The following is a 14,080-nucleotide window of genomic DNA, read 5'->3' as shown; positions in this document are numbered from 1 at the left end:
ACGTCATCATTTACCCAGAATGCTTTGTGTGTAAATAAAATGGTTCCATTCATGTTAAAATAAAATTTTTTAATATTTACCAAACTAAACAGCCTACAGTATTTTTACAGTCTTTATTTTACAGTTAAAATAAATGTTTATCAAATAAAGTTTAATGTTACAACCAATCGTGGATCACTTTAAAGAAACAAACTTGTTTACTATATTAGTGTAGCATTTTTTTTTGCAAATTTATTGAGACAGATGAGTATTTAGAAACTCCTCACATCAGGCTCTCACCCCTTCCTGTTCCTTACCCCTTGTTTTCTCAACAGATGGCAGAGCAGCTGATGACTCTGGCCTACGAAAAYGGCATCAATCTGTTTGACACAGCGGAGGTCTACGCTGCTGGGAAGTGAGTATATCCTGTGTCGCGGTGAACTTGAATGGTAACGACAAACACACCCAGCTGTTCGCAGCTGATGGATCGTGAATTAAACCAGTATGGATTATATACCAGCTGGCTGTTGATGTCAGGTGTGAGGTTGATCTAAAAATGGTGTGCAGTCACCTCGTTCTGACATTCAGGGAATTTAAATGTTTGTATGTTTAAGGTAAGACCATTGTTCATTCTGACTCATTTAGCTTATCTTGGTATATTAACATACCATTAAGAACTTACTAATATAATATTTTACTGATGTTCCACTGCTGAAACAGTCTGTAGTGTTCTTTACTGTCCATAAATATTTATCATATTCAGTTCATACTTGCCGTAAACACACAAGCGGACAGCGTATTCTTTTATTCATTTGTACTGTCTTCTATTCTATTGTCCTGTGCAATAAATTGGTAGCGCCCAGTTAAACAACAAGTACCACTATGTTTTTCTTGATAACCTAATTCTTTTTTAAATATTCCCGTTTGTGTGTTTGAAGGTGCAAATGTTAAAGAACAAAGGAGATTATTGTCTCCAGGCCCGTGCAAGGATCTGAAATCAGGTTGAATATTTAAGGTCTTAATTTAGAGAACAGGCACTGATGATAATTCATCCTCAGAAAACAGCCTCGCGTCACATTTCGTCTAGATATAGCGATGGTTTAAATTCTTTTGTGGACTAATCTGGCTTTGTAGTGACTCGGGTGCTTTGAAATAATCTAAGGGATAATCCTTTGCAAACAGTATATCTGATTAACTGCAGCAAGTCGCTTCTTTTTTTTTTTTATAATCCCCAAAGAATATTCCACGTTTTTATTACATTTTGAGAGATGCATCAGAGTGCCTCGGAAGAAAAAGAAAATAAGCAGTAGGTTTGTCCTTATTTCTCATTTAATGCCTCTGCAGCTGTTGTCTGATGCACGTCGGCGCTGCACACTTTACTCTTCTTGTTGTTTCATGTCGAGGCTGGTAAACTGAGCACAAAGGTGATCTTTGGCACAGAAGTATGTCCGCTCCTGTCTTTGATCAACGAGCTTCCGTAAAACAAATTGCAGTTAAACAGACAGACAAATCTGGCATGCGCTGGTGTTTCCGTCACGCAGCTCAAGGATGTGTTGCACAGGTGTTAATCCTGACAGCTTCCACTGCAAAGCAGCTCCGAGAAGCTTAATCTGCATACACACAGGAGTTGAACACATCACATACTTTGTGCATTAGCATGGAAATGGCTTTCATGTAAACTGACTTTTTTTAATTCAATAATGTTCCGTCAGACTCAGAGGCTGTTGGGGTGTTGATGCATCCAGCTGCTGTGATGTTGACTCTGCGCTGTCAGAGTGAACAGATCAACATGATGATCAAGCTGTTTATTGTAGCTCTAAAAACAACCAAAAGGCCAAATATTCAGCACACAATCTTTATTTAAATATTTGCTGTCGTGCTTCGCCAGCATATCTGTTCAATGTGCTGGTGTTTCCGTGAAATGTAAATAAAAAAGCACAAATAAATGTTTCCTGCATATCCTTCAACAAACACAAACGGTTCTGAAACCTTTCAAAGTCTGCAACTCAGAACGCAATTTCAGTTTCTTTCAGACTAGACATTTGGATCTAGAGGCTTCGTAAATGGCTGACATTTCGCAAAACCGAGTGGCAAACCAGCTGCACACAATTATGGAGAAATCTGAAAGTAAAATGGCTTTATAGGTCTGTGGAAAGTGCACCATTATATGGTGGCTTCAGCTGTCAGTCAGGGTGTCAATTCTGCAGCATTAAGACCTAATTAGTGGATGGATGAGGAAAGGCAGCACGCTCCAGGCATGCTGTGTTTTATATTTGGGCACTCGGGTTACTCACATTGCACAATGGCAACCCTCAAGGTGTGAAGGGGATACACGCACACACACACGTATGTTTGTAATTCTATCCTTATTAGGACTGTTCATTGACTTCCCTTCATTTCCAGTCCATTCTTCCTTGAGCTCTTACTCTCAACCCCCACCCCCCCCAAGCACAAAGCTAACCCTAAACCTGACCTTAAAGGGATCCATGATTACTTGTAACATTAAACTTTATTTGATAAACATATATTTTAACTGTAAAATAAAGAGTTAGTTTTGTAAATTTTTATAAATATATTTTAACACTAAGGAGCCATTTTATTTGCATATAAAGCATTCTGGGTAAATGATGACGTGGATAGGTCCTTGGTGTGAGCGAGCTGTATCCACCCTGAAGGTTAATCTTGGACAATATCTGACGATCATCTCTTTTAAATGAAACCAGAGAGCGTTGACAGAGAGGAGAAGGTAGAAATGACTCAGCCTGTAACTGAAAATATGGATGGAGGACAACAGAGCTGCTTCATGGAAGAAGAACCTCAGCTTAGCCTGTTAGCCTTTGCGCTTGCGCTGACGCTATACTGCCTTATATGTATTAGCTCGGCGCTAGCGCGACAAACAAGCTAAACTGAGGTCCTCCATCCATATTTTCAGTTGCAGGCTGGGTCATTTTTGCATTCTCTCTGTCATGTGGATGGAGGACCTCAGTGACGAGAGGAGAATGTGTAGCACTAAGCTAATACCTATATATGGTGATAGCGTCGGGACTAATGCTAAAGCTAACAGGCTAAGCTGAGGTTCTTCTTCCATGAAGCAGCTCTGTTGTCCTCCATCTATATTTTCAGTTCCAGGCTGAGTCATTTCTACCTTCTCCTCTCTGTCAACGCTCTCTGGTTTCATTTAAAAGAGTCGATCGTCAGATATTGTCCAAGATTAACCTTCAGGGTGGATATAGCTGCCTCGCACCAAGGACCTATCCATGTCATCATTTACCCAGAATGCTTTGCGTGTAAATAAAATGGACCTGTCCGTGTAATATATTTTTTAACTTTTAGTTTAAAAATTATAAAAACTGAACATCCTACAGTATTTTTACAGTCTTTATTTTACAGTTAAAATATATGTTTATTCAATAAATTCTAATGTTACAACTAATCATGGATCCCTTTAATTCAGTTCACACCTAGTGTCCTACACCTAACAACTAACCCAAAAATGGAGTTCCATCAAACTGGCACTACTCTTTGGTCCCCATAAGGACTGCAGGTCTTGACAAGTTAGGTGTGTATACCAGAAATGGTCCTACAAAGGTAACACATACAAGTACACWTGGATAAACTTGCTATAAGCTCACAAACACAACAAAAATATAGATTCAGCTCCCAGAGTCTGAAATCTGTCCTCATAGTGCTGCTCGTTTCATTCATACAGTGAAGCGTGCAAAAACACAAGAGTAGAGGAGAATAAAATGTTGCAGGAGGGGGATTAATCGTATTATGGAATTTTGAATAAGTGTGAAAAAAAGACTAACTGCAAATAATGAAAGAAATTCATGCAAAAGCATTCAAAAGGAAACCAAGCACACAAATCAACATATAAGAACAAAACTGTAATTATTAGTTTATTCCAGTGTCACAGAATTAGATCATATATCCATATATTATTTTTCCATTTTCATGCTATCCTGCCAAGATTATTATAAAGCGTGGTTTTATGTGAAAGCATCTGCAAAGTGTTGAGCTTTGACATTTATATTTTATACATTTTAATAAAACCGGGTCAGCGAGGCTGAAAACTGTCAGCTATTATCAATAAGATCAGCTACTCAATTAAAAGCAGGCCAGGAAGCATGAAGAACCATACAGAAGAGATTATTCACTCAGCTTTCCGTAAACGATCCTGTCAGCGTAAAAAAAAGGAAACGATAAAGAGCAAGATGAGAGTGGGGGAAAGGATGCACTGCAGGTTTTAAAACAAAATTTATGTACTGAATTTACGTGTGAAGCTATTGGTGCCGTTACACGAATGCATCAATTCACAAAAATAAAAAATAAATTCCTAAATCACTTTTAACAGACCATTTCTCTTATACAAGCTGCAAAAAATAGCCATCTACAAATAAGTTTAAAAATACTAGATTAAAGTCTGAACCTTCTGTAATTAAGTGAAATAATCTGCCAGTGCAGTAACACAACTGCACTTGGTAAGACTTGTTGAAATAAGTTCTAATAGGTCAAACTTTTCAGACCCTGATTGTTTTTCTAATAAATCATCTAGAACCTGAGCTGTCCAGTAAAACCTGTTTAGTCAGCATCTGAAGAAACTTAAAAACATTGGGAATACAGCAGAATAAAATAATGCTTTAATTAAAATTCACACAGCAAAGCAGCAGCAAACCATTTACAAAAGAGAGTGAAAGACAAAGAGACTGTGCAAATTAAGCAAGTGGTGCATCAGCAAACAAACATACCATTTTAGAGTCCAAAAGCATGAAATATTAAAAATAAATACTTATAAATAAAAATTCAAAATATGACATTATTTTGTGCATAATGGTTTACACAAACTTAGTCAAATAGATTAGTGTAACAATAAACTAACATGTAAAAAAATGTCTGAGCAGTGAAATATGTTTGCTTTCATTGTAAATTTCTACCTTTCCTCCCTCAGTGCTTTTGCTAAAATAACAATGATTATGTGATGACCTCATTAAGTCAGAGAGAGTAATTTCAGCACCAGCAGGAGGAGGGTTTTTATTAGCGAAGCGCTCATAGACTTGGATTAAATTCAATTTAATTATACACGGTCATAACTGGTCAGTCGGAGTCCATTTTCACAACTTTTTTTTTTTACTAATATAACAGATCAAATTAAAAGCCCCGGTAATATCAGGCTGTATAAGTGCAGCTGTACACAAATTAATTCAAACACCAGGTTTGTTCGGCTCTCATATGGTAAAATAATCAAACACCACCCTTTTGTTTCGTTGTGATTGAGACGATTTTACATATCGTCAGACATGACCGTCTGATCCAACCTGTCAGACTTCCTCACCTCTCCAAGTGATTGACACAAACTGATTGCCATCAGGGAGCTGCCTCGTAGCTGCAGTGAATTATCCGTGCAGCTGTCAACACAGCTTTGATACATGGAAACAAACCACTGTTTAGAGCAGCTTGCTGTATTTATCACTGCACTAAAAAAATGTATTTGCCTTACAAGCCTCAGTCTACAAAATCTCACACTGATTAGGTAGTGACTGGTTTAAGGAAGTTAATGTGGTTGGAAACACAAGTTAAAGAGACAGATCATGCAAAATCCACTTTTTAAGCCGTTGAATACATTTTGTTGTGGACTTAGTCTCCAGGAGTGCAGAAAAGTTGAATTTAGTCTTCCCAAGTGCTGCGTAAATATCTTTATATTCTGTTAGGGTCATATTTTCGAACMCGTTCAGTTTTCTCTGTTTTCTATGAAGTTTTCTGAACTATCACGTTAAAATATTTGTGACAGAACTGCCAACTAAGGCCTGGACTTACCAACTACAATTATTCTCCTCTGGCTCCAATGTGTAAGGCTGGATGGACAAGTCTTTCATTGTTGACATCTTTTAAGTAACATGTAAAGAAAACATTTCTGCGGCACAAGATAGTCGTAAACCCCCTCTGTCAAACTGGAGCAGACCGGTCTGGAAGCTGGATGGGGTGTGAAGCGCCTTTTTTGGATTTTAGAGAGACAGCTTCAAAACAAGTTGATCWGAGACACACCTCAGAAAAGGGGTGAAAGAGGGGCTTGTGGAGTTATTACTAAAAATAGGAATTCCGACCAACACATCACAGTGCCACTTTATATAGACTTTAATCCTTATTTAAATGTGAAAAAGAAGGATTTAAAAACATATGTCCTCTTTAATGGGAGGAGTCAATAACAGRTCTGAGCAGAAGTTGGAATTTTGGGACTTGTAAATGTGTCGATACAGACTGCCAGCAACAATATGAAGAAACATCATCCATGAATGACTAAAATAGGAGTACTACATCTATCATGAAATAAAAGAACACAAGTTTATTATTATTTTTGTTTAAATGCATGAAAATGAGGAAAAACCAGGACACGCTGGAGAGACTGTCTCTCGGCTGGCCTGGGAACACCTTGGAGTCCTCCCAGTAGAGCTGGAAGAGGTGGCTGAGGAAAGAGAGATCTGGGCGACCCGACTTCGGATAAAGCGGGAGATAATGGATGGAGGCGTGAAAATTTACTCAACTTTAGCGGATTGCATCATGTTGCATGGGTAAATGACACCATTTAGGCATTTTCTGCTGCTGATTTGATTTGTTTTTATGATTTAGATTCCCCCAAAATGGTGGCGCTGGGTGAGCAACATATAACTTTGCGCGATCGCGTGACCGCGGACATGAGTGCGCMTTAGACAGATCTAAATACAACCATCCTACCAGGAGGCATCCTGTTATTTGTCAGAGTGAGGGAACAGCAGAGGCGTCCCACCGACAGCTGTGTGCCCGGCCCTAATGAGCCCCATGTTGAACGTAATGTCACTCATTAGCACCACTTCAGCTGCTAATGAGCCACACAGCAGTGACTCAGCACCCGCTGAGTCTGACCTGGGAGCTAATTCACGCAGACCAATCCTACACAGGTGCTCTTCAGCCTAAAAGCTCCATTATACAGCATGTGTCCAGAGTCGCCGCTTCCTTTAACTCAGAAATCTCTTCCGAGGCAAGTGGAAGCGCTCGTATCGCTCCTGTATGACCTTTATTTAATCTTTTCTCTCCGTCTGCTTCGCAGGGCAGAGGTGGTGCTCGGAAACATCATAAAGAAGAAAGGATGGAGGTATGAGGCACACTTCAATGGAGTTTGCTCAGGTTTTTAATTTCTTACCCTGTACCAGTCTGCCCAACCTTGCATCACCTCGCTTCTCTAACCTATCATGAGGTTGTGTGTTGTGTGTGTTGTGAAGTGGAACAGGAAGGTTCCAGCTCACAACACACAAGATTAATGTGGCCTYTTACCCGAGCTCAAAGATGCTGAATAATGGATGAACTTTTTGTGCTTTGTCATCTGCCTTGCTGATCCTGGATTGACGTTCGTTGGTTGTTTGMGATCAAGTTACACACTTGCACTTGTCCACATAATTCGTCGGCATAAATAATCTTAGCGTACCTTTTGTATCTTAGWGCGGGTTGTGCATTTCGCCAGCTTCTGCATCAACGTCTGTTTCGGCAGGTTTGCATGGCAGGCGTTCTAACAGATGTGCTGTCGTTCTCCGTTTCTTTTAGACGCTCAAGTCTGGTGATAACAACCAAGATCTTTTGGGGTGGAAAGTAAGTTTCATATAGCTGCCAAATAAAAATAAAAAAACTATCTTCCTGTGTAATTTCTCCTGACACTGTCTGATGCCGATGCCCCTGGGAACCGGCTCACGTATCATCCAGACTGAACTGTTGTCAGGTCCTTTCAGTGAAATTGAAAACATCCTCTCATATTTCAGAAAGGATCAAGTGATGTATTGTCAGCACTGAGGTTCACGTCCAGCTGTATTTGAAATAATATATCTGTATTTTTTTTTCTAACACAAATTGTGTTTTGTTTTCTTGTAGAGCAGAGACTGAAAGAGGCTTATCCCGAAAACACATTATAGAAGGTAAGCATCACAGTCACCGGATTAAATGTTGACRCCGCACTAATAACTTACATTCTAATTAGTGTCTTCAGGTCAAAGGAATCGATGCTGAAATTCAATAATCTGCCTTCTCCTGAGATTATTGCAGTTGCCAAGACAACAGTGGGGACAATAACCCAGATAAACTGAGAAGATTAGCATTCATTTCCATCAGGCGCTTTCATAAAGTTCCTTTCACAACCAGGGTTCACTGTCAGTAACCGAAGTGCTCGTTTTCAGGTTTAAAGGCTTCTCTAGAAAGACTCCAGTTAGACTATGTGGACGTGGTTTTCGCCAACAGACCTGACCCCAACACACCTATGGAAGGCAAGTTTGTCTAACTTTCTTTTTCTGCTTTTGAATGCTTTTCTTATTTTGTTGTATGTCTTAAAAAAAAGCCTCCCGTTYGTCTCTATGACTACTGCAGTGTGAAGACTTAGATATACACAGCTCTTGTAACCGAAATATCTATTTTTAAATGCTGCATGTGGTCAGGATGCTTCCACCTCCACAGTCAGAACGATGATAAACACTGATGCTGGAGACCTTTAAATGGCAGAGTGTTAACCATGTGTGGGCTCAGATGGACTCGCAGTATCATCTGTTCCGGCGGTTGAGTTCCTCTGCAGGTTAAAGTCGAATCAGAGGTCATTATTTGAGGTTTGTTTTGTTTTGTTTTTTCRGCCTTTAGTTTGATGCTTCGGGCTCTTTTACAATACTTCACTATCTAGTTTGGGAGAAGTAGCCAGTGGTGTTTAGTGAAAAAGTCAAATTTTTCCCTCCTCATCGTCCCCGTTAAAGGAATCCACGATTAGTTAGACTTTATTTGATAAACATATACAGTATTTTAACTGTAAAATAAAGACTGTAAAAATACTGTAGGCTGTTTAGTTTTGTAATTTTTAAACTAGATTTCTACAAATATAATACACGGACTGAGCCATTAATTTACACACAAAGCATTCTGGGTAAATGATAGGTCCTCAAGGCAAGCTATATCCACCCTGAAGGTTAATCTTGGACAATATCTGATGATTGGCTCTTTTAAATGAAACCAGAGAGCGTTGACAGAGAGGAGAAGGTAGAAATGACTCAGYCTGTAACTGAAAATATGGATGGAGGACCTCAGTTTAGCTTGTTTGTTTGTCGTGCTAGCGCCGAGCTAATACATATAAGGCAATATAGCGTCGGTGCTAAAGCTAACAGGCTAAGCTGCGATTCTTCCTTCATGAAGCAGCTCTGTTGTCCTCCATCCATGTTTTCATTTGCAGGCTGAGTTTTTTTTTTTTTTTACAGTTTTTACAGTCTATTTTACAGTTAAAATACAGTATATGTTTATCAAATAAAGTCTAATGTTCCAACTAATCGTCGATCCCTTTTACAACTGCGCTCGGTCCTCATGGACAGCTTTGAAAGTCTGTCTTCAAATGTACAGTGGTTGAAACCATCTGGTATATTTTATTTTGGCAGTAGCCATAGGGGTAAACAGGGTGAAAAAGAAGGAAAACCACAACCCTGTCACCGTAGAGGAACCCTCTAAAGGCAGAGCGCCCACTCGATGATAAAATATTTGATTTGTTCAAAGCAGAGCATCAGTAAAGTTAATAGATGGATGCAGGATCACTGAGGGTTGATGCAATCTGGTTTTATTACACTCCTATGCTCCCGCTCTTCTCCGAGACGCCCGATCATTATCTAACCTGTTTCGTGTTTTTGCTCTGCAGCCACACATAACCGGGTGTCGCTCGAGCCAACAGAACGGAAATTAGAGTCCGGCGATGCAAGGTTTTTATTCGTCACCGCAGATATGGTCAGATATGGCTGCGTAATGAAATTCTTAGATTTAAATAAAATACGATGAAGTGTTGACTCTATGTCTTGACGTGAATCTCTTTAACATTCACCGTGCTTATTACAAGCAGGGAGGAAACTGACATGTTTTTAACCCTCGGTGCTTAAAATACATAAGCTGTCATCCAGTGTGTCAACCCACTTTGTGTTCGATTAAAGATTTGAACTGGTGTACGTACGGCTGTCATCTCCTATTCATTTCACTTGACTTCTTTTTCACGTAGCAYGTTGTAGATTAAAAAAAAGAAGACGTATTCTGGTAAATTTTAACAGGAATGTCATTCAAAAGGGTCTTTGTTAGGATCAGATGTCATGCTCATGAGGATTCCCAGCTTTCTAATTAACATAATCAGCTTCCCTCCCCCTCCCTCCTAAACTGTCCACGCAGTGTGGAGTGCAAATTGTGACAAATGTGCCTTCCGTAAGATTAAAGACCCAGCAGATGTGTGTACAGTAGGCTTATTGCATCATGTCGCAGCATGCTGGAGTAAACACAACCGGRCCACTGCAGCACAGAGGCCATTTTTAGCATGTTCATGTGTGTGTTTTTTGCAGAAACGGTTCGAGCCATGACCCATGTGATAAATCAAGGCATGGCCATGTACTGGGGCACATCCCGGTGGAGCCCGATGGAAATAATGGTGAGAAAATCATGCATCTGCGAAGATGACGTTCTAAAATTAAAACGAGAAAGTCTCAAGGGTTTAAGAAAATAAACTCTCCGGTTGTGTTCTCCTAGGAAGCGAATCTCCAAATGTTTTTTACATTGTGGTTTGAGCCTGGCTGGTTTTGCGTTGTTTTTCCTTCAGGAAGCGTACTCGGTTGCACGGCAGTTCAACCAGATCCCCCCCATCTGTGAGCAGGCGGAGTACCACATGTTCCAGAGAGAGAAAGTGGAGGTGCAGCTACCCGAGCTCTTTCATAAGATCGGTGAGCCCTGATGTAGTTGTGGCTTTAGGTGGAGAATTGATCCCGTTAGCTGGTAAACACAGCTGCAGGTGCTTTCACATGTGTTCTTAGGTCATGGTTTTAAAAAGTGGGTTTCTTCTTGTTTTCTTTCTTTCTTTTTTTCTTTTTTTACCACTTCAGTAGAAAGCAGAACTGAATATCTGAATATTAGTATCTAAGCTTCTTCATCATCAGTGGCTTTTTTTTTTCTTGTTGTTTTCAACAGTAACTCCATATTTTTCTTGTCAGGTGTGGGAGCTATGACATGGTCTCCGCTGGCCTGCGGGATCATCTCAGGGAAATATGACGGCAGGGTACCTCCTTACTCTCGGGCATCTCTAAAGGTAGAACACACCCCCTCGCTCCCCTGCTGTTTACCGTCCTCTCCGATCATCTGTGCCGCTTCCACTGTTCTGTGTTTTTCCCTGCTGGTTGTTTTGTTTCATTGTGTTTTTTGTCTCTTTCAGGTTCTGTAACTCTTTGCGCACCACGCAAACTGTGTACCCGTGTGTTTTCAGTGCCGTGTTGTCTCCTCGCACTCCTTTGCAAGCAGAGCTGCTCCAAGTTGTTTTATTGCACACGCACGACAGACGCACAAAATAACAGCACGCTTCCAAACAGCTCTGATTTGTCGCTGCTGAAACAAATACGCCTTCATTTTTACCCAAAATAAAATTTTAGTTGAGTTTTTCTTATTTATTTAATTTTTTCAAAGACATCTACAGGGTTCCCACGGGTCCTTGAAATCCTTAAAAGTTTGTGAGTTTGAAAAAATCATTTCAAGGCCCTGGAAAGTTTGTGAAAACAGCCAAAAATTACTCTTATCCTTGAAAGTCCTTGAATGTTTTTTTGGGGATTGAAATTCTCTGTTCACATGACTGATTTTCTTCATCTTTTAAAAAAAATGAAATAAAATAAAAAAACATACATTGGATAACTATGTACACAACAATGTGGATAACTCAGGGTTACGGTAAACTGACGTCATTGTTTCTAACTCAACAACTTCTCTGTTGTTCAGTTTTTCAATGAATTTACATAAACCTGTTTATTGGTAACATTCTGTGGTAGCGGTATGTAATTGCCGTTGCRCGTGGTTCTTTAGTTTGAAGTAATTGGTACTGGAAAGTCCTTGAAAGGTCCTTGAATTTGATGTTGACCTAGGTGTGAGAACCCTGATTGAAACACAGAGACCAGAACACATTTAGCATTTTGTCAAATTAACTAAAACTAAATAAGGGTTATTTCAGGCTAATCAAGTGTAGGMGACTTTTACTCTGAGGATATATAAAAATACAAATATTTATTTCAACACATCATGAATGAAGAGAGGAGGWAGTTGTGAAAGTTCAGACACTGAAGCAGAAAAATTAGCTGTAAAGGAACAGATCGTATGTGTTGATATGTATCATCTCTTTGAAATGAGGATTATAATCGAACACCTGAACTTGTRCAGTGCAGTGTCCCACAGTGGTGACGTGGCATGTTGTGTGTCTGTGGATTGTGTGTCAGCTAGACGTTCACTGATTGGTGTTGTGGCTGCTCCCTCGTGTTGGTGTTGTTCAGCTCCTGCTTGCACTTTGGCTCAGTGTTGCCTGTGGATGTTTACTCCGTCTGGTCCTGATGTGTAACACATAACATCCCAGAAATTTCACTTTATGGCTCAGCTGACTAGATGTACTTCAAGTATTTGTGATTTTTTGTGAATATTTTGTAATTTTGTAAAAAATGATTTAAAAAAACAGAAATTGTTGCTTTTTGAACAAGTGTAGCTTGAGCTTTGTTTTCCCCGGGCTGAGGCGCTGACAGCTGAAGACAGAGTCACGTGTTTAAAAACAGGCCCTGGTGACACGGGAGCCGCGGCTCGGGCTCGCCGGCGTGAGCAGGGCTGCGTTTTTGAGCAGGTGTGCTGTGTTTTCGACAGGGCTACCAGTGGTTGAAGGACAAGATCTTGAGCGAGGAGGGCCGGCGTCAGCAGGCGAAGTTGAAAGAGCTGCAGGCGATCGCGGAGCGGCTGGGCTGCACTCTGCCCCAACTCGCCATCGGTACGCAGATACACTCTGCTGCTCTCTCTCTTTCTGTCTGTCTGTCCGTCCCTCTGCCTCGGACCGGGCCGGGTTCAGGTTCTCTCACAGCTGTCACCTGTCCTGTGTCTGTGTTGTAATCGCACCGGAGTGAAAAGCCGCCGTAGAGAAATGAAACAGCGAAGAAGGTAAAGACTGAATGATGAGTGCAGCATCTCCTCTACGTCTAAGACTCATTCTGGTTAAAGACGGGCAACACAAATATCAACACACTGCTCAGAAAATCAGGTTTTCTACAGAGCGGTGTGTCCGTCAGCATCAAAATAGCATCTGCAAAATAAATCCGGGAGGCGACGGTTATCGATTCGCTGCCGGGCCGCAAGGTGAGAATGTGTAAACCGGGAAAATAAAAGACAGACAGTCCTGCGAGGGCCGTTAAAGCACCAGCTGTTAGGGAGGCGATGAATAAACCCGGGAGTTCTCCGAGCAGATCGCAGCAGATTTTTCAAACTCACAGTAAGACCGTGACATAAATTAAGTTTCACAGCCTGTTGGTGGACAACCTGAACTCTCCCAATTTTCATAAATCCCTTCAGGGCCTGTGAAGGCAGCACGAGAGATTTATATGTACTGCACAGTCATCTAGATGACGTTGGCACTCCGGTATTGAATAAAAACTAGGTAACAATGACAGATTTGGCTTGAGGCTGGTGCTGGTAAAGCAGGTGCTAAATCCCGGATTCAGACTGTGGATGTGAGAGTTAATAGATGTTGTGAGTGTCGTAGTGCTGCTAGAAACACTCAGCTCGTGTCAAATAGATGGGGGGTGGGCTCTGTGTTTCTTCTTTTTGGCCTCTTTTTCTCAATTTGGTGCACAATTTATTTTGGATCATAATCCTGCTATTTTTTTTACAGCAACATTTTTCACTCCCTTTATGCTTTAATCTGCTTACGAGTGAACCTTCCTCAATTGCAGAAGCATTCAGCCGCGTCGCACAATGCAGCTCACAGAACGACGCAGCGAGCAGGGATGTGTTATTTTTGTGTTGAAACATTCTGAGGGATCACAAACGTCCAAGCTTTTTGCGTGTCATCAGCAAAGTTTAGCCCTGGAATTCAACATCGCAACATAGAAAAAGAAAGCAAACACGTCGAACCATATGTACCATTTTAGCATTAGCATGCTGCAGCTTGCACACTAATTCGGAACGGCTTAAAAATTAAAATATGGTAATGCAAGCCCATAAAGATCGTTCTTATGAACACTTTAAGCCATGTTTTGAATCAATGAGTTTTTATTTTGTCATATAAACTGTATTATTA

At 40.5% G+C, this 14,080-nt stretch overlaps 1 protein-coding gene across 1 annotated transcript in view; it reads left to right on the top strand.

The window, feature by feature from the left end:
- Positions 1 to 12,778, top strand: part of kcnab2a (potassium voltage-gated channel subfamily A regulatory beta subunit 2a) — a gene marked incomplete at its 3' end in the record, with an annotated part of 85,111 nt that extends 72,333 nt beyond the window's left edge. Inside the window, 9 exon segments of the mRNA XM_014002845.1 lie at positions 315 to 394; positions 7,061 to 7,105; positions 7,552 to 7,596; positions 7,873 to 7,916; positions 8,175 to 8,261; positions 10,341 to 10,426; positions 10,595 to 10,715; positions 10,983 to 11,077; positions 12,658 to 12,778. Of these exon segments, the coding sequence (XP_013858299.1) occupies positions 315 to 394; positions 7,061 to 7,105; positions 7,552 to 7,596; positions 7,873 to 7,916; positions 8,175 to 8,261; positions 10,341 to 10,426; positions 10,595 to 10,715; positions 10,983 to 11,077; positions 12,658 to 12,778 (724 nt within the window).
- Positions 12,779 to 14,080: the final 1,302 nt, after the last annotated feature.

The sequence above is a fragment of the Austrofundulus limnaeus genome, unplaced genomic scaffold, assembly GCF_001266775.1.
Source record: "Austrofundulus limnaeus strain Quisiro unplaced genomic scaffold, Austrofundulus_limnaeus-1.0 Scaffold15, whole genome shotgun sequence".
In the NCBI taxonomy this organism is placed as follows: domain Eukaryota; kingdom Metazoa; phylum Chordata; class Actinopteri; order Cyprinodontiformes; family Rivulidae; genus Austrofundulus; species Austrofundulus limnaeus.
This window is presented reverse-complemented; position numbering and strand designations above follow the sequence as displayed.